This window comes from Staurois parvus, unplaced genomic scaffold (genome assembly GCF_062004578.1).
Source record: "Staurois parvus isolate SC_StPar_1 unplaced genomic scaffold, SC_StPar_1.0 ptg000099l, whole genome shotgun sequence".
Taxonomy (NCBI): Eukaryota; Metazoa; Chordata; class Amphibia; order Anura; family Ranidae; genus Staurois; species Staurois parvus.
Genome location: NW_028317895.1, coordinates 992,808 through 1,012,717, shown reverse-complemented (window position 1 = coordinate 1,012,717; position 19,910 = coordinate 992,808). Strand labels below are relative to the sequence as shown.

Sequence of the window (19,910 nt, the reverse complement as noted above, 5' to 3'; positions counted from 1 at the left end):
TGGGCTTCCCACAGTGTTGCAACCGACACTTCCTCAGTATCATTCTCTTCAAAATATCTTTCAATTTCTATTTTAATCTTTCGATCGATCTCATCCAGAAGAAGTGCCTCATTCATCCGCCACACAAAACCACCTCTATCTTCTCTACCCCATCTTAACTTCATTGCAACCGGAGAATGGTCTGAGATAGAACTCCCTCCAATCATAACCTCTACCACGGATTCTATGAGTTGATGTTCTACCAATACGTAATCCAATCTGGAGTAAGTCTCATGAACATGCAAATAAAATGTATAATATTTATCTTTCATATGCCTGATTCTCCATATGTCCACTAATTGATATTCATTCAATGATTTCTTTAATAATCTCAAGGACCTATTCTCCTCTTTCCTCAAATGGGAGGTAGTATCCAGCCGTGGATCCATACAAAGATTAAAGTCCCCCGCTACTATCAATCGACCTGTTTTAAAATCCATCAGCCTCTGCAATACTTCCCTTAGGAATATCTCCGGTTTCTTATTTGGGCAATATATACTAGCAACTGTACACTCAATATCCTACAACTTACCCCTTAAAAACAAAAACCTGCCCTCTGGGTCTGTTATTCTCTGCTCCACTTCAAACCTAATATTTTTTGCGAACCCTATAGCTACCCCTTTTGCTCTTCTAATTGGTGAATCTGCATAATACCATGTCGGAAAATATCTTGACCGCAGCCTAATCTTAGATTCCAAATCCAAATGTGTCTCCTGCAAAAAAACCACTGAGGATATCCTATGTTGTAACTCCTTAAATAATCTAAATCTCTTTCCAGGGCAGCTTAGCCCCTTTACATTAACCACTTCCAGACCGGACACTTTTACCCCCTTCCTGACCAGGGCAATTTTCAGCTTTTAGCGCTGTCACACTTTGAATGACAATTGCGCGGTCATGCAACACTGTACCCAAATGAATTTTTTACCATTTTTTTGAGATAGATAAAGCTTTATTTTGGTGGTATTTATTCACCACTGGGATTTGTATTTTTTTTGCTATGTAAATGAAATGTCCAAAAAATTTGAAAAAAAGTGTTTTTTTTATAAAATTTTGCAAATAAATAATATTTCATCATAAATCTTAGCCAAAATTTATTCCGTTATCTTTTTAGTAAAAAAAAAAATCCAAATTAGTTTATAAGCAAAAATTATAATTTTTAAACATTTTTTTTTACATTTTTATTTTATTTTTTTTATATTTTTTTTTTTTTTTTTTACATACTGTCACCCTAGCAGTACAGTGTCACCATGGTGACACTGTACTACTTGTGAGGGGTGATGAAGATTTTTTATTTTTTTATTTTTTTACACTGATTGCTTTTACACCCATTTAGGATATAAAAGCAATCATTTCTCTTTCTCTCTGTGTGCATTCTTGCACTCATTGAAAAGAACTGAGTGAGCTGTGATTGGTCATAGCTTGTCACATGGTACAAGGCTTTTGTGAATAGCCTTGTACCATGTGACCTCTGTGATCATTCACAGATTTCACACATAGTAAGCAATGATGTCAGAAGTGACATCTTGCTTACTACTTTGCATGTGATCACTGATTGGCCAATCAGTGATCACATGATCGGGACCTCGTACAGAGGTCCCGTCCGACGATCGGTGTTTCACTGTGTCCGGAGCACCGGATCAGCGGTCACCGGATCGCGGATCAGCACCGGATCAGCGAGCACCGGATCGCGGTGCTGCGCGCTCCCAGGGAGCGCGCACAAGCAGGGTGCGGGGAGGCCGTTTATAGACGGCCACCCGACCCTGCAGTGCCACCGTCCGGCCGTTTATATACAACGGCCGGTCGGGAAGTGGTTTAAAAGTTACAAACTGAACTTCTTCCATGTTGTCCCGCTCTTTCTTTTCTCTCTCTTTCCTCCACCCATCCTCTTCCACTTACCCCTCCTATGCAGAGTATTACCTGCCCGACCCCCCACTCCCCATCTCTCCACCCTCCTCCCCCCCGCACCCTCCCCTCCAGGCCTCCTCTGCCTTTGGATCATTATCCACTATCTAGTCTGTTTCTAAGCTGACCTTTGGGCTTCTCTTTTAAGAAAGAGTACACCTGCATCTCTCTAGTACAGGTAGGACATTTGCTGGTAATCTGATAAAGGGATGATTTCCTGAGTACTGGCAAATATTTGTAATAGCTGTAATTCAGGACTAAATATAATTACACCTCATAGCCTTTTTTGTTGTGTGCTGGTCTTTTTCAGGAGGGTTTCGGAATTTGCATACAATTGTTTTGGGAGCTTGTAAGAATGCTCTTGAAGTGGACCTTGGCTACCTCATAATAACAGCTGCTAGAAGGTAGGATATATGTTATAAAGTACATTGCAAACATCCTTTTCCCTATTCACATTTTCAGAGAGCACATCTAAATACTTTACAGCATTTAGTATGCATTTCCAAAATGTGCCAGATGCAAATCACTTCATAATTGATGTGTTGTTTGCTGTACATATTGATGAATACAGTTAGAGGAATTCATAAAATGTGGCTGAGACAAATTCAGTATCAACTGCTGCTGTTGTGCATAGCTAATAATTAGCTTTTATTGTTCTGTTTTTTCCCACATAGCTTAGAAAATAATTTTAAAAGCTGATTTGTTGCACTTCACTGAGCAGTTTGTTTTTGACATTAATGTTTATTAATTCTGCTATCCAGTATGTTCTATTAAAGTCAATTTCCTAGTTTTATAGTTCTTCAGAATTACAAATCAAAGCAGGTCAATATAAACAAGTCTTTTTTTTCAAACTTTTAGTCTCAGAGAAATTGTCAAAAATATATACCATTGTCTTTGCAGAATAATATAAAATTTTGTAATAAATTGACTTTTCACTGTGGGTGATAAGCCTTCATTTCATGCACCATAATAATAAGGTCATTCTAGCACAGGAGACTTGCACAAGACGCATATCTGAAATGTATTGTCATTCCTTGTGTTGTAATGCCCTCATATTTCCGGCTCATGTATTGTATGCTAATGCTATATATGCTTACATCAAGGTTACACGAAGTACGCATTCAGCCCTCTCTGACCAAAGACGGAGTGTTTTCTGCACTGAAGATGGCAGAGCTAGAGTTCCCTCAATTTGAAACTTTACATCTGGGATACGTTGATGAGTTTTTGCTACAATGTAAGTAAACTGTGTAATGTGATGGGTCAGACTGATTTGCTTGTCTTTTTTTAAATGATTAAAGCCTTTTTAATGAGAAGCATCAAAATTTATTTTCAAAGAGTGGTTTAATAAGCAAACTGGGAATGCCAATTCCTGATATAAGCAGCAAATGTCGCTGTGAATGAAAATCCTGATACTTGTATAGCAAGAGTGCTCAACCTGTGGCCCTAGGAGCCCTCTGATGTGGCTCACGACCTCAAACCAAGGAAGCGCACTTCTGTTACATTCTGTGGGTTTGGCACCCTTTCTGAAAGAGCACCAAACCCTCAAGATATAAAGTTTATGGCAAAGCTCAGCTAACTCACAGAAAAGCCGCAGGTGCACTGCGGTGCGGGTAAACTGAAAAGAATCCGTGTAAAAGCAGCCTTTATAGGGGCCTCAGGACAGCAAGTGCTCCTTTTTTATATTTGCAGTTTTGGGGGGGGGGGGGGGGGATACAACACCATAGTTGAGATTTCAGTGCTTCTGTTGTGAAGAATACATTTTCCACAATTCTTGCAGCCACAGAGAATGAGGATTTTTTTTTTTTTTTTTTTTAAGGTGCTTTTACTGCCTGTGCTGAATATTTTTAAACCTATAGTGTGGGCACAGGTTCACTTTTTAAAGAATAGCTGTAAAAATATATAGGTTTTAGAGGTAACTTGAACTAAAAAGTATGCAGACTGTCATCGCTGACCTCTATTTCTGAAAATCTTATCACCTGCATGTCTTTCAATCCAAACTGAGTTACAGACAGGCATCAAATATGCATAACAGTGGTCGTAGGTGAAAGTTCTCATTTATCCAAGTTGTGGCATAGCTAGTAGTAGTTGGTCACATGCAACCAGCCTTGCTTTGTTAAAGACCTTTTCAACCCAACAGGAAAAAAAAAAAAAAAATCTTGACAGATCACCTTAATTGCCTTACTAACATGTGCAATGTTAGTGCAGCCGTCTCCACCTGCTGTATCTTTGTGCTGTGACAGGGGGACTGCCCCTCACCCCCAAACCCCCCAGCTTCTGTCAGAAAGACAGGTACACCCACTGACAGAATTTTGGCCAGTTTCTGTTGAACCAGCAGATAACTGCCATTGTTTGGCCCTTATGTACCCAGCCTTACTGTAATCACAGTTTTGCCAGAAAGTCTGGGATATGTGCCAACTGTTTTAATTGGATTGTGTGAACTGTTGTCAAATCCCTGGGCTTGGAGAGGAAAAAAAAACACATCTTAATAACTATATATCTATTATATATATATATATATATACAGTTGTGACCAAAATTATTCAACCCCCAATGCTGTAAAGGGGTTTAGGGACTATAGTGTACATTTGGAATTGTATTCAGAATCAAATCCTACAAGGACGTTGTAACTACCCAAATGCAACTAAAATGACATCAATTGTTTATGTAATACAGTAGTAAATGGTTCTTATGTGGTTTCTTCATTGCCACAATTATTCAACCCCTTAAAGACTACCACTCTGAAGAACAGAGGTTCATACAGGTGCTTTCCATCAGGTATTGAAAACACCTGTGGATGTCACCGAGCAGCAATCAAGCATAATAAGCACCAATTAGGCAGCTTTAAAATGACTGTGATACTCAGCTCCTTCTAGACATTTACTGGTGTGGTTACAAACATGGTGAAGGCAAGAGAATGGTCCAGGAAGACAAGAGAAGAGGTGATTTCTCTTCACAGGAAGGGCAATGGCTATAAGAAGATTGCAAAGATGTTAAACATACCAAGAGACACCTTAGGAAGCATCATTCGCAAATTCAAGGCAAAGGGCACTGTTGAAACGCTAACTGGTCGTGGCAGAAAGAAGATGCTGACTTCGACTGCTGTGCGCTACCTGAAGCGTAGAGTGGAGAGAAGTCCCCGTGTGACTGCTGAGGAACTGAGAAAAGATTTGTCAGATGTGGGTACAGAAGTTTCAGCCCAGACAATAAGACGCACACTGCGTAATGAAGGCCTCCGTGCCAGAACTCCCAGGCGTACCCCCTTGCTGTCTCCAAAGAATAAGAAGAGTCGACTGCAGTATGCCAAAAGCCATGTGGACAAACCACAAAAGTTGTGGGATAGTGTTCTGTGGACTGATGAAACAAAATTAGAACTGTTTGGGCCCATGGATCAACGCTATGTTTGGAGGAGGAAGAACAAGGCCTATGATGAAAAGAACACCTTGCCTACTGTGAAGCATGGTGGAGGGTCAATCATGCTTTGGGGCTGTTTTGCTTCTGCAGGTACAGGGAAGCTTCAGCGTGTGCAAGGTACCATGAATTCTCTTCAGTACCAGGAGATATTGGATGGAAACGTGATGCAGTCCGTCACACACCTGAGGCTTGGGAGACGTTGGACCTTTCAACAGGACAATGATCCCAAGCATACCTCCAAGTCCACTAGAGCATGGTTGCAGAGGAAAGGCTGGAACATTTTGGAGTGGCCATCGCAGTCACCAGACTTAAATCCGATTGAGAACCTCTGGTGGGACTTAAAGAAAGCAGTTGCAGTGCGCAAGCCTAAGAATGTGACTGAACTGGAGGCCTTTGCCCATGAAGAATGGGCGAAGATACCCGTAGATCGCTGCAAGACACTTGTGTCAAGCTATGCTTCACGTTTAAAAGCTGTTATAACTGTAAAAGGATGCTGTACTAAGTACTAAGATTGAATGTCACTTGGGGGTTGAATAAAACTGATAATGCTGTGAGCACAGAAAAGACATTTGTGGTTATTTCATTATAACTGTTATGTTATATTTGTCTGACCTACAAGTGCCTCTTTAATGTAAATGTAAGCAAGATGACTGAATGATCAAAAGCAATGTCAAACTGGCCAAAACACTCAATTTCAGTGGGGGTTGAATAATTTTGGTCACAACTGTATATATATATATATTATATGTGTGTGTGTCACAGCAAGCTTTAAAGGGCCCAACCCCATGACTCTTTCCTCTATTTATTCTTTGTTTTGTGCCATACTGTATGCAATATTATTAATGCGTAAGAATATTGACATTTCTTTACACTATCATACCAGTTTGTTTCTTTATAGTACATACCAGGACATAGAGCATCTTCATTCCTATTATGATAGGGTTCTGCTGCTACTTTCAGGTGACTGGACACTGTCAAAAAAGACAGGAAATCCCTCCCAGGTATAACCCCCTTCCTGTCAGGCAAGGTGATGATTTGTTTGTTCCATCTTATCCTGTACATTGTGTTGGCATCTTCAAACGCAGAGGGACAAGGCTTTTCACCCCTTGGATGTGGTTCATACTATCAAGTGTTGCCTAAAGTCAACTGCTGCAAATTGCCAGTCTGATTCCCTCTTTGTGCTTCCTGAAGGCCCAAGGAAGGGTCACACAGCTTGAAACTCTACCATTTCTGTATGAATCTGTCAGCTTATATTTCAAGTTTATGGTTTGAAGGGAGGCCACTTCTGGTTGGCAATTTTTGCATGTTACTGAGGGAGGTTCTCACCTGTTTTAGATTAGATTAGTTATTTGGAGTATTGGCTTATGACCATGTTGCTCTTCCCTCATTTTCAGTGGTTTGGGATGTCACTGTTGTAATGGAGATGAAGATAACCTGTGTCTTAGGATGTACAATAAAGAAAATGGGGTTTTTGGTTTACCTGTAAAATTGAGTACATCACAGGACACAGAGATCCTGCCCCTCTGCCTTTGTGTTCTTTTGTATAAAAACTGAAGCCTTGCCCGATGGGAAGGGGTTTTTCCTGGGAGGGGATGGATCTTTTTTGCTAGTGTCCAATCACCTGAAGGTGGTAGCATAACCTTTATTGTATTTGAGATGAAGATATCCTGTGACTTGTGTACTCCTAAGAAAAGGATTTCACAGGTAAGACCAAAATCCCATTATTGTCTCTGTTCCTTGCCTGACCTCCAACAAGGCTTCTTTTGTGTACAGGTAAGATGACTAATGCTGATCTAATGAAGTATGGCCTGGCAGATGTGGCAGAGAACCCTGGTATTATCACTGACATTGGCATGAAAGCTGTAAATGAAGTCTTTTCCTGCATCAAGTACTTGGTGATCTATAACTGCCCTCACCTGCACAATCCAAAGAACTGGATCACAGGTAATAAAAGCCGACTAATTAGACTTTATACTGTAGGTTGCTCATTTTCTGTTGATGATCACCAATATCTGTCGCCCTAGAAAGTTAATTTTTTCCTGTTCAGCCAGCATGCTGTTTGGGAAAAAAAGTTACAGATTCCTTCATCCACATAAACAAGGTAGATTAAAACTCCACTTAATTTAATGATGCTGCAGTAGGAATATTATAGGACCAATATGTTCCATTTTTTTTAAATGGCTAATCTATTATCATTTTTGCATTTGTTTATGGAAACCCACCAACTTTATACACTGCAGTGGAGTGGAGAATGGTTTAGCAAGTTTGACTTTTAACCACTTCAAGTCCAGACACTTTCGCCCCTTTCCAGTCCAGGTCAATTTTCAGCCTTCACATTTTGAGTGACAATTACTCAGTCATGCAACGCTGTACTCATAAGAAATGTTTTTAATTTTTTTGAGACAGAGCTTTCTTTTGGTGGTATTTGATCATTACTGGGTTTTTTATTTTTTGCTATATAAATGAAAAAGGCCCGAAAATTTTGAGGAAAAAATTTTCCTTCGTAAAGGAATAAGTTTCCTTTAGCAAATAATTCTTCAGAAATTTAGGTTAAAATGTTTTCTGCTACCTTTTCTGGTGTAAAAATAACCCAAAGCAGTGTAAATTATTTAGTCTGTGTGAAAGCTATAGAGTCTACAAACTGTGGGATATATATCTGAAAATTGATCAGTTGAGACCCTAAAATGCCAGATGCTGGTTTGACGTATAGCCGTGATCAGGATGCTGGTATTTGGGTATGGCGGTAATCAGAACGCTGGAATAGAGTATGGGGGTTATCAGGATGCTGGAATGGGCACTGGTATGGCGGTGATTGGGGCGCTGGTATGGCGGTGATTGGGGCCCTGGTATGGCGGTGATTGGGGCCCTGGTATGGCGGTGATTGGGGCCCTGGTATGGCGGTGATTGGGGCCCTGGTATGGCGGTGATTGGGGCCCTGGTATGGCGGTGATTGGGGCCCTGGTATGGCGGTGATTGGGGCCCTGGTATGGCGGTGATTGGGGCCCTGGTATGGCGGTGATTGGGGCCCTGGTATGGCGGTGATTGGGGCCCTGGTATGGCGGTGATTGGGGCCCTGGTATGGCGGTGATTGGGGCCCTGGTATGGCGGTGATTGGGGCCCTGGTATGGCGGTGATCGGGGCCCTGGTATGGGGTATGGCGGTGATCGGGGCGCTGGTATGGGGTATGGCGGTGATCGGGGAGCTGGTATGGCGTATGGCGGTGATCAGTCACAGGCTGTGTGCTGGAGCTCCCTCCCTTGTCTCCTTCGTTTTTTTCTCTTGGTGTCAGGAAAGCATGTCAGAAGTGACTCCTGCTGATAGCAGAGGAATAGAGCAGCAGACAGCAATTACACTCAGTTCTCTGGATTGAGACGAGTACACACAATAAAGGGATATGTTTTTGTTCATATTTCTTTTTTGGGGTTTGCAACCACTTTAAGCCCGGTTCACACTAGCGCGATTTTGACCTGCGATATTCTGGCAACATGTAAAGTCACATATCGAGTGAAAACACATCGATTTTATTTTTGGGTGATTCTTGTGCTGCAACTCCCATAGACTTCAATCTATGAAGTCTATGGGAGAAAGTCGTACATTGCCAGCAAGTCGTACATTTGTCCTAATTGCAGTGACTTTGCTGTGACTTCTGATGCAGTGTGTTTTGTTTTTTTTCTGTTTTGTTTAACCCTCATGTCTCCTCGCTGGTCATCGTTGCTGCCTAAAAACTTCCTCCCTTGCACATTCCATTCACACCTTTTGGGTAGCAGAATCGCCCATTCCTGCTCCCATGTTTTTTGGGGTCTTTTTGTACGTTTTTCACATGTAAACATGCATCACATATAGGACAGCCCTCAAAAACCCAGTTTTTGAGTGGGCTGCCCTATACACGACACAGGTTTACACGCATCTACCAAAGCTCAAGAACCCCTTTGGTTGTGCAGCATCGCACATTTTGGCAGGAAAACTCACATCTGCTTAGCCTGCATTCACATCTGCGCATTTCTGAACATGTGGCACCCCCCCACAGTAAATGTATACTTGTCACATGTTTCAGAAACTTTCAGCACAATGCGCGTCACGCTTGCATTGCAATTCAGGCTGTGTTCGCATCTGTTCTCTTCCTGAAAGCTTCCAACATGCACAAAAAACGTGCAACAAACTGGCATTGTGTGTCCACTCCTAAAAGAATCGGAGCATAAAAACAACCATACCGGAAGACTGCAATCTTCCTTTTAAGGATGTTTTTATGCTCAGATTCTTTTAATGCATGCGGGTGCAATTTTCTAATTCTCCTTGGTTTTCTACTTACAATCTACACTTAGATGTGGCGCTTCCTATGCTTTTTTCCTTGTTTTTATCAGTGAAGTCACTTTGAAGTCGCACATGGTCGTTGGGGAGTCCTACAGCAAAATTGTGTGACTTTCATTTCATGTTAGTGGGAACCAGGGATAAATATTACTTTCTTTTCTGTAGATTTTTTTTGTGCTAACAGAAGTATGACAGTTTACAAATCTAGTCCAAGAAATTGTAAAAGCCGATATACATTTCTCGGTGCTTTTGTATGTCTTCACCTCGTTTAGGTCTATCAGAGTGCTGGCCAGTTCCATTTATGGGCTTGTCAGGACAGGAGGAGTGTTCTATGTACACACAAAAACTAAAACATGACTGTTGGGGGAACTTATTTGCATGACTTACACTGTCATTTTTATATTTGTATTATATATTTTAAATTAACGTTTAAAGCTTGGTTGATAACCTGAACTGTACTCTTTGAAGATCACTCTCGCTGGAACAGGCTGGTTGATCTTAGCCTGGTTCGCTGCCATGCCATAAAGTTGGAATCCTTCAGTCAGTTTGTGGAGCTGCTCCCCAGCTTGGAGTTTATCTCACTGGACCAGATGTTTCGAGAACCTCCTAAGGTGAGCCTTCCTTACGGATGCCAAATCCTGCTGAGATTGGCAATGTTCATGGTGGATTAAGATAAATGCCTTTTGCAGCTTATTAGGTGTCTGTGTTTCTGCAGCACACTCATTTTACTATCCACTCTCTAATAGACAAAACCAAAGTGATTTAATAACCACCCAAAAGTTATTTAAAGTGGTTCTAAGGGCAGAAGGTTTTATATCTTAATGCATTCGATGCAGTAAATAAATAACCACCTGCGTGCAGTTATCCCAGCACCCCTCCCCAAAATACCTTCCTGATCTCAATTCAGCAAGTGCAGCAGCTGTCTCTCCTCTTTGGATAAAAAGGCAGGAGCCATTGGCTGCTACTGCTTTCATTCACAGCCAGTGAGGAGAGAGCGGGGGTTGGGGCTGAGCCATGTTCTGTGTGTCAATGGACACAATGAGCTGGCTCGAGAGTGAGCATGCACAAATACCCCTTTGCTATATGGGGACTCGTAAGGGGGAAGGACTCGGGAGCACCGGCAGGGCCCCTGGAAGAGGAAGATTGAGGCTGCTCTGTGCCAAACCATTGCACAGAGAAGGTAAGTATGATATGTTTTTTGTTGTATAGTTAGTAACTGATACATCGATTTCTGAACTATAGATGTCAGCTGGAAGAATAGGAAAGGATAGGCAAGCAGGAATTGCATCAACACAGACCCTTTGATGGTAATCCCTACACACATAATTATATCATACAGTTATTAATATAAAGTCATTTTGTGGCTGTGGAGACTGAGTGATGCCGTGCTTTACTTGTTTTAACTGCCCAGATTGTTGCAAGATACAAAAGTGCTCCTTGTATTTTAATGTTGAATTTTATTGTGTTTATGACATTAATGAGTATGGATAAATTTTGTAGTGAAAAGAGATGCAGCCCATTTTTAAATCTTTTGTAACAGTATTTTTTCCCCAAAGTAAACAGTCATAAATGGTAATATTTACAAGCACTTGTTTCTTTTTTTTTAAGGGCTGTGCCCGCGTGGGCCTTAGTGCAGGCACTGGAATTGGTGTTTCTTCTGCCTTGGTAAGCAATCAGAACTCCAACAATGAGAATGAAAACAATAACAATCATCAAAACAACAACCTACAGCACAATAATAACCAACAGCCACCTCACATACCACCGCCGCCGCCACCACCACCACCACCGCCTCCACCACCGCAAGAGGAAGGAAATGAAGAACCAGACCTCAGGCCAGAGAACAATGTGGAAGAACAGCATATTGCTGCTGAGGGTGAGCATTACATCTAATTTGTTGGAAGTCCAGGGTGTATGTTGTAAGCATATCAGAAGAACGGTCTGTCCCATTCATGGCAGACATTGTCTAAATGCTATTAAGGCAGGTTAGATGAAATGAAACAGAAATGTGAGAAGAAATGCATTTCCCAAAGCATTTAGTCAAAGTGAACCTGTGCTGTGCCCTGCATGGTTTATTTTAATGCTGACATTTGCTTTGACTTATACACTGCTCAAAAAAAATGAAAGGGACACTTTTTATCTGCTTTTCAACTGCCTTATAGCAGAAGTACTCCTATAGGGGTGTGTGTGTGTGTGTGTGTGTGTGTGTGTGTGTGTGTGTGTGTGTGTGTGTGTGTGTGTGTGTGTGTGTGTGTGTGTGTGTGTGTGTGTGTGTGTGTGTGTGTGTGTGTGTGTGTGTGTGTGTCTCTTTCTGGGTAGGGGGCTACCCGTACTGCTATTAGTTCCTTGGCATTTCAATCACCGGGTCCCGGCTGCTGATTCTCTTAAACAATTCAGACCTCTCCCCTGTCTGCACGAACAGGCTGCTTTGTATTGCTCTGCACAGCACTTAAAAAAAAAAATTAAATATAAAAAATATTAAAAGATATATTAATACAAAGTATAATAAAAAAAGAATCGAATTTAAATAGAAATTCAGAGAATAAGAAATTGGGGGTATAAAAAATGAATATATAAATGAAAAGATACACAAAAATCGTAGATTAAAAATTTAAAAACTGAAATTAAAAATTAAGAGCGCAATAAAAAGCAAGAAAGAATAAGAGGCAAGAGAAAATATAGTATAGTAAATGAAATTGTAAAAGGGTTTATAATATGGTGTTGATGTCTAATTCCTCATTAAGTCCCCCCGGGGATAGTGTGTCTAGTATAAATATCCAATAAGTTTCTTGTGAGCAGAGTTTATTAAAGCGTTCAGACTCTGAAAGGCTTTTGGGGATGGATTCTAAAATCCAGACTTGTAGGCCGTCAGTGGATTTATGATGGTATTTCAGGAAGTGGCAGGGGACACTGTGTTTGTCCTTACCATCTTCTATGAGGCGTCTGTGTTCTCCGAATCTGGCACGGAGGGGTCTGATGGTGCCCCCCACATAAAACCTCAAAAAGAACACTAAGCATCAAGAGAATTTTATAGTATCAAACAAACTCTCCAAATTTAAAAGAGACTTAGATGACTATAACCACAACAAACTTTTCACATGGAAGAACCACACCATCCCTTCCTTCATGGATTTAATAATCTCCCCCGCTTTGTGCACAACACAACACAACACCACACCATACGACGTGTACCCATACCACCTCCTATCCCAACACGGTCCCCCAGACCCAAGAGGTCCAATCACATCACAACCACCATCCCATCAACATGAGCCCACAGACTTCACAACACACACATCAGTCCCGCTCTAACACCACAAAACCTCTACACCACATTCCCATAAATAACTCCAACAACACTCCTACTATAACTCACACCATCACCACCCCAGTACTCAACTCTGTAGTCAACACACCCATAGACACCCAGGACCCTATCACCATTACCCACACAAACGCCACCCAACCCACACCCCTCTCCGCCCCAAGCACCATCGGCATCACCTTTGGATCTGGTACTCCCATAACCATATGCCATAACTCCAATCTAAATTCCACCAACTCTTCACCTACCACCACTTCTCCTTTTTTAGGCCCAAATCCCCCCCACAGAAAAAGAAAACACACAGAGGATGTAGGGGGGGACGGAGTAAACACCGCACCACACACCAAACACAAACATCGCAAACTGTAAAAATCTTCAACCTATCGAACCATCAATTATCAGACACTGAAATCTCTCTGCTTAATTGGGGTCTAAACTTTTCCCCCACCTCCCCACCAAACCTGTTCACACTATTCAAAGACCTAAACAAATTCATTCGCAACCTTACCCTAAAGAGATTCTTTCACATCTAATCCTTAAAGAAACCAACAGACTGGCACCTCATCTGACATAGAAGATACTAATCTCCCAACCCCATCTGATCCAGATGTTCTAGACCTACTTGAACAATTATACGCCAAATCAAACCCTGAAGACCATCTGTCTCTAAAACTCTCTCTAACTCAACTTTCTTTACAATTTACCAATCCTACACCAGTTGTTCACACCACACTTAGGCCCAAATCCGTATTTAATCCCACACACTCCAAGGGCCCCTATCTAGAAAGCTTCTATAAAGTAATTTACTCAGAGCTCATTAAATTATGTAACCCCAGCCATCAACATTTGTCTTCGAATCTACATAAAGCTGAAAAAAAATCCATTACTACCCTGTCCGACAATAAGGATATCATCATTAAACCGGCCGATAAAGGTGGCGGTATTGTCCTTCTCAGCACAACTGACTATATAAGTGAAGCCAACAGACTCCTCTCAGACAAATCCACTTGCCTCAAATTAACCAAAGACCCGCTACCTGAATTTAAACAAGAAGCCCTACAACTAACAACTACAGCTTTACTTGAGGGAGTCATCACTAAACAGGAAGCCTCCTTTTTATCCAAGGACTTCTTTAACACCCCGTACTTCTACTTTCTACCCAAAGTTCATAAAAACCTTAACCCATCAGGAAGACCAATTGTAGCGGCCACAGGTAGCATTACCAGTGGATTTTCACAATACATTGACCACTTCCTACAACCACTGGCACAGGCCCAACATTCATACATCAGAGACAGTAGACACTTGTTAGAATTGCTAAAAACATATACCTGGGAACCTGATTATTGTTGGGTCTCACTGGATGTTTGCTCACTGTACACTTCGATACAGCATGACGTAGGCATTATTGCCATCCAACATTATCTATCCTTGAATCAATCACTCAATCCCAGACAATCATCCTTTATAATAGATGCCACCACCTTCTGTCTCAAACACAATTATTTCACATTCAGCAATGATTTTTACCTACAAATACAAGGGACAGCCATAGGCGCCAACTTTGCACCCTCATACGCCAACCTAACTATGAGCTTCTGGGAGGACACATACATATGGCGCAACAACCCCTTTGCCTCACACATCATCTTCTACGGCCGTTATATAGATGACCTCATTGTCATTTGGGATGGCCCTACAACACACATAGACCAGTTTGTAACCCATTGTAATTCCAATCCCTTTGGCCTATCCTTTACCTCCATTCACCACAAAGACACGTTAGTATTCCTTGATCTTAAACTATACCACAACAATCTCAACATATACACAAAGAATCATTTTAAACCCGTATCTGGCAACTCATACCTCCACTTCAACAGCTGTCACCATCCCAAATGGATCCAGAATTTACCTAAAGGACAATTCTGTCATCTTAGACAAAACTGTACCACAGACTCTGATTATAACCTCCAGAGTGACATCATAATCAAGAAATTTCAAGACAAAGGCTATCCACACAATTTGGTAGATGATGCCTACTCCCTCTACCGAGAGGGCAGACCCCCAACACACAACAGTACAGAGCCCTTAAACCAAGTAAGATTCATAACCAAATTCCATAAACACTTCCACAAAATGGAATCCATCATCAACAGGCACTGGCCAATATTATTGCAAGACCCTCACCTAGTAGACATTCTTGATAAGAAACCAAAATACACTTACCGCTGAGCCACCAATCTCAAAAATAGACTTGCCCCCAGCAAATATAACCCCCCCACCAACACATCCAATTCACTTAGCCTCGTACCTATTGTGGGTATGTACAAATGTAAAAAAGCTCTGTGCAAAACTTGCCAATTCGTTAAACATGGTCAAAAAACCTTCATCACCAAAGGAAAAACCTACACACTAAAAGAATTTTATAACTGCTCCACTGACCACGTGATATACTGTTTATCCTGTCCCTGCGGCCTCCTATATGTGGGGGGCACCATCAGACCCCTCCGTGCCAGATTCGGAGAACACAGACGCCTCATAGAAGATGGTAAGGACAAACACAGTGTCCCCCGCCACTTCTTGGAATACCATCATAAATCCACTGACGGCCTACAAGTCTGGATTTTAGAATCCATCCCCAAAAGCCTTTCAGATTCTGAACGCTTTAATAAACTCTGCTCACAAGAAACTTATTGGATATTTATACTAGACACACTATCCCCGGGGGGACTTAATGAGGAATTAGACATCAACACCATACTATCAACCATTTTACAATTTCATTTACTATACTATATTTTCTCTTGCCTCTTATTCTTTCTTGCTTTTTATTGCTCTCTTAATTTTAAAATTTTTAATCTAGATTTTAATTTTTTTTTTCTTTCCTTATGAGTTGTCGGTTTTTTTTTTTGTTTTGTTTTGTTTTTTTTTGTATCTTTTCATTTATATATTTATTCATTTTTTATTCCCCCAATTTCTTCTCTGAATTGAATTTCTATTTAAATTCGATGCTTTTTTTTATTTTAATATATTTTGTATTAATATATCTTTTAATATTTTTCATATTTAATATTTTTTATTTTTTTTGTACTTTTTATACATTTTTTAGTTTATATTCTCCTAATTAATCTTTTATTTCATATTAATTTTACTTCATTCAAATTGATATTCATATTTAGCACTAAGTTTATTCTTAACCTTCATTTTACTATCTACTCCATTCCCTTTACCAATATCTAAGGGAGTATTATGCATAGAACACCCCCCCCCCCCCTTTTTTGTATCATTCTCCCTATTATTATTTCATTTATTGTTCCATCTGTTATAATTACTCTGCCCTCCACTTCTATTAAGTCCTTAATCACTATATTCCAATTATCATCAAACCACTTTCAACCATATGGACTTTTTGTCATACCACTGTTATTTGCTATTCATTATTTACTAAGTGTACCACTTTTATCCCATGTTGATGTATCACATTTGCAAGGCGATCCCCTTACTTTTATTTTCATTTTTATATATATATATATATATATATATATATATATATATATTTTTTTTTAATATTTATTTTATTTTTACCATCCTTTTCCTTTTTATTCTATTTTTTGTTTTTTTTTTTTTCAAAATTTTTTTCACCTATCTCATTTACTTTTTTCATTTGTTCACTGTCCCCATCCATTCATCTTCCACATTTAATTTCCACAATTTCTTCTTTTGTGAATTTCCCCCCCTTTTTTTTTTTTATCTCAGTGACTTTCCATCCACTTATATTCTAATCTAATTATCTCACAGCAATGGTTCAATCACTTGTTCAATCACGTGTACCCATTTGATTGGTCAATTGAAGTGTCCATCAGCCTCCCATTTCCGTATAAAGTCCACATTGCTCTTCCACCTCCCCCTGCTTGATAAAGGAGCGCACTTCCGCCTTCGCAGGCCAGCGCATGCTCCGAAACACGTTGCAGTGCATTCTAGGATCTGACATCACGGCCACGCCGCCGCTGCGTTCCAGTGTACGTTCCACCCGGCTCTGAAGGGAGGACGTGCACGCCGGCCGGCTCCTCAGCTGTCCCCTCCAGCCACCACGCTGCTCCAGCGGTACGCTGACTACACCATCCTCCCTTCTGATGACAGCTCTTCACCCTGTACACCCATCTGATTGATGTCACAACCTACTACGGTTTTTAATGCTAATATTAACCTCAACCATTTGAGTGTTTCTACCTTTCAACCTTTATAAAATGGTATGCTGCACTTAGAGGCACTTCTTCTCCTTCTCTCACCCTACAGAGTCTGCTACAGCACTTTTTGGAAGCATTGCCCTTAGTGCCATATGGGCCATCCCAAGCTCATCCACAACAGCACCAGGATAGCCCAGGACTTTGCACAGTTTTTGCGCTGATCATCCCTCTCATCTCTTCTTGAAGGGAGTGCTGCTAATCTAATGTTACCTATATAAAAGACACCTGTCCACAGGAGCAATTAAACAATCAGATTCCAAACTCTCCACCATGGCAAAGACCAAAGAGCTGTCCAAGGATGTCAGGGACAAGATTGTAGACCTACACAAGGCTGGACTGGGCTACCAAAATATTGCCAAGCAACTTGGTGCAATCATCCGCAAATGGAAGAAACGCAAAACAACTGTCAGTCTCCCTAGGTCTGGTGCACCATGCAAGATCTCACCTCGAAGAGTGTCAATGATCATGAGAACAATGAGGAATCATCCTAGAACTACACATGAGGATCTTGTCAATGATCTCCAGGCAGCTGGAACTACAGTCACCAAGAAAACAATTGGTAACACACTACACCGACAAGGACTGAAATCCTGAAGTGCCCGCAAGGTCCCTCTGCTCAAGAAACCACATGTCCAGGCCCATCTAAAGTTTGCCACTGAACATCTGAATAATGCAGAGGAGGACTGGTTGAAAGTGTTGTGGACAGATGAGACGAAAATCTAGCTCTTTGGCATCAACTCACCTCGCCATGTTTGGAGGAGGAGGAATGCTGCCTATGACCCCAAGAACACCATCCCAACTGTCAAACATGGTGGTAGAAACATTCTGCTTTGGGGGTGTTTTTCTGCTAAGGGGACAGGACAACTGCACCGCATCAAAGGGACGATGGACGGTTCAATGTACCGTCAAATCTTGGATGAGAACCTTCTTCCCTCAGCCAGGGCATTGAAAATGGGTTGTGAATGGTCTATGGGCTCAAGACCAGAAGCAGTAGCGAGGCTGTGGACCAAGCCTCGTTCTCAGCCAGATTTCCGGTTAGGGAAGGACTTCCGCTGTAAAGATGGCGGTGCCAGTCAGCATTCCCTTCCTGATGAAGTCGGTGAGGAGCCTCCAGGAATCACCCCTTGGAGTGTGGACCCAGTAGCCTATCGAAGGTGTTGCAGTCCCGAGGGGCCCTGCTGAGGATGTAAGGCAAGGCAGTGGCTTCAACCAGTGAGAACACCACAGGTGGTGAGTCTGACTCAGCTGGTGGGGGTAGAGTCCTTCCCCACTCCCCTACAGGTGTACCTAGGGAGGAGTACCATTCTAACTAGGCCCCTTGTTTGTCTCTTCTTAGAGCCCTGTGGAACCACCCAGGAGAGTGCCCACAAGACACCCAAGGCCAAAACCATGCCAGACCCTTTTTGTTACAAATGTATCCACAAGTTGTCAGGGAAAGAAACCTCTGCAGTTATGGAGGTTTTTTTGTCAGTGCAAACAGAGCTGTTGGCCTCCTTACAATTCTTCGACAGCTCTGACATCCAGGGAGGTGGCTACTCGGTCCTCTTGGGAAGGATCATCTTCCCAGGAGGAGACTTTGGACGGGGGGTTTGGGTTCCTCATCCTCTCAGGTCACAGAGGAGGCTGAGGTCTCTGACCAAAGCTTCCTAAAAGAGGGAAGAATTGGATGGTGTTAGCCAGGCTAGCGGGAAATCCAGACCGGGTGGAAGATGTGCAGCGGCTCCTAAGAGCTATTTATGCCTTAGAGGACATCCCAGAACCACCAACGCAGGTCTCGACCTAAGATAAGATGTATAGGGGGTTGGTGAGGCCGCAGGGTTGAGAGTTACCCATGCACCAAACTTTCAGAGATATGGTCTTGAGAGAGTGGAAGGATCCTGAGAGGTTTTAAACTTACAGACCTGGAAAAGGCAGTACACTTTTGGGGAGAAGGAGGAAGAGAAATTTCTCAAGACTCCCAAGCTAGGCACTGTAATAACACAAGTGTCTAAAAAAATCTGACCTTTCCTATGAGGATTCAGATAACATCAGAGATCAGATGGACCGTGGGTCTGAGACTCTGTTACGTAGAGCCTGGGTTGCCAATGCTGCTACTATGGCTCCTGCCCTGGCATCCGCTTGCCTTGCTATGATTACTGATGCCTGGATGCATAGAGTATCCTGTGTCTCAGGGTACCAAGAAAAAGGGAGAAGTCCAGACAGAAAAGGTGTTAGAATACCTGGAGGTGATCAGTAAGGCAGTCTCCTACTTAGCAGACGCTGTGGTGGAGATGGTCAGGGCATCAGCTAAGACTGCAGCGCTTCTCAACTCACCCCAGTGTGGGTTAAAACCTGAGAGGGTGATCAGACGTCAAGAGCCTGACTCTGCAGTCTGCCCTTTTGAGGGTTCTTTATTGTTTGGCTCAGGGCTGGCCCACGTGTTATCGGGGTCCACCGAAAAGGGGAAAAAGTTCCCTGTCAAGGCCAAAAAGGATAAGGGTAAGAAGAGAGTCCTAGGTAGTAACTCAGAGCCCAGAATCTGGGGGAAGGAAGACCATGGGCACAGTGAGACCCTGTTCAGGTAACTACGAATGCAAGCGAGTGGGTCTGAGGTGCTCCTCTAGAGCACCAACAAGCCTAGGGCCCCTGAGAGCCACACTTAAGGGTGACCTCAAATTGCAGGAAACTGCTGGCAG

General features: G+C 42.0%; 1 protein-coding gene across 2 annotated transcripts in view; it reads left to right on the top strand.

Annotated features, from left to right (window-relative positions):
* FBXO38 (F-box protein 38) overlaps window positions 1-19,910 on the top strand; it is a 100,993-nt gene that overhangs the window by 34,367 nt on the left and 46,716 nt on the right. For both annotated transcript variants that reach the window (XM_089671105.1, XM_089671104.1), the window contains exons 8-12: window positions 2,252-2,345; window positions 3,045-3,175; window positions 7,126-7,296; window positions 10,129-10,271; window positions 11,269-11,536. In XM_089671105.1, coding sequence (XP_089527231.1) covers window positions 2,252-2,345; window positions 3,045-3,175; window positions 7,126-7,296; window positions 10,129-10,271; window positions 11,269-11,536 — 807 coding nt within the window. The remainder of the gene's footprint in view (window positions 1-2,251; window positions 2,346-3,044; window positions 3,176-7,125; window positions 7,297-10,128; window positions 10,272-11,268; window positions 11,537-19,910) is intronic.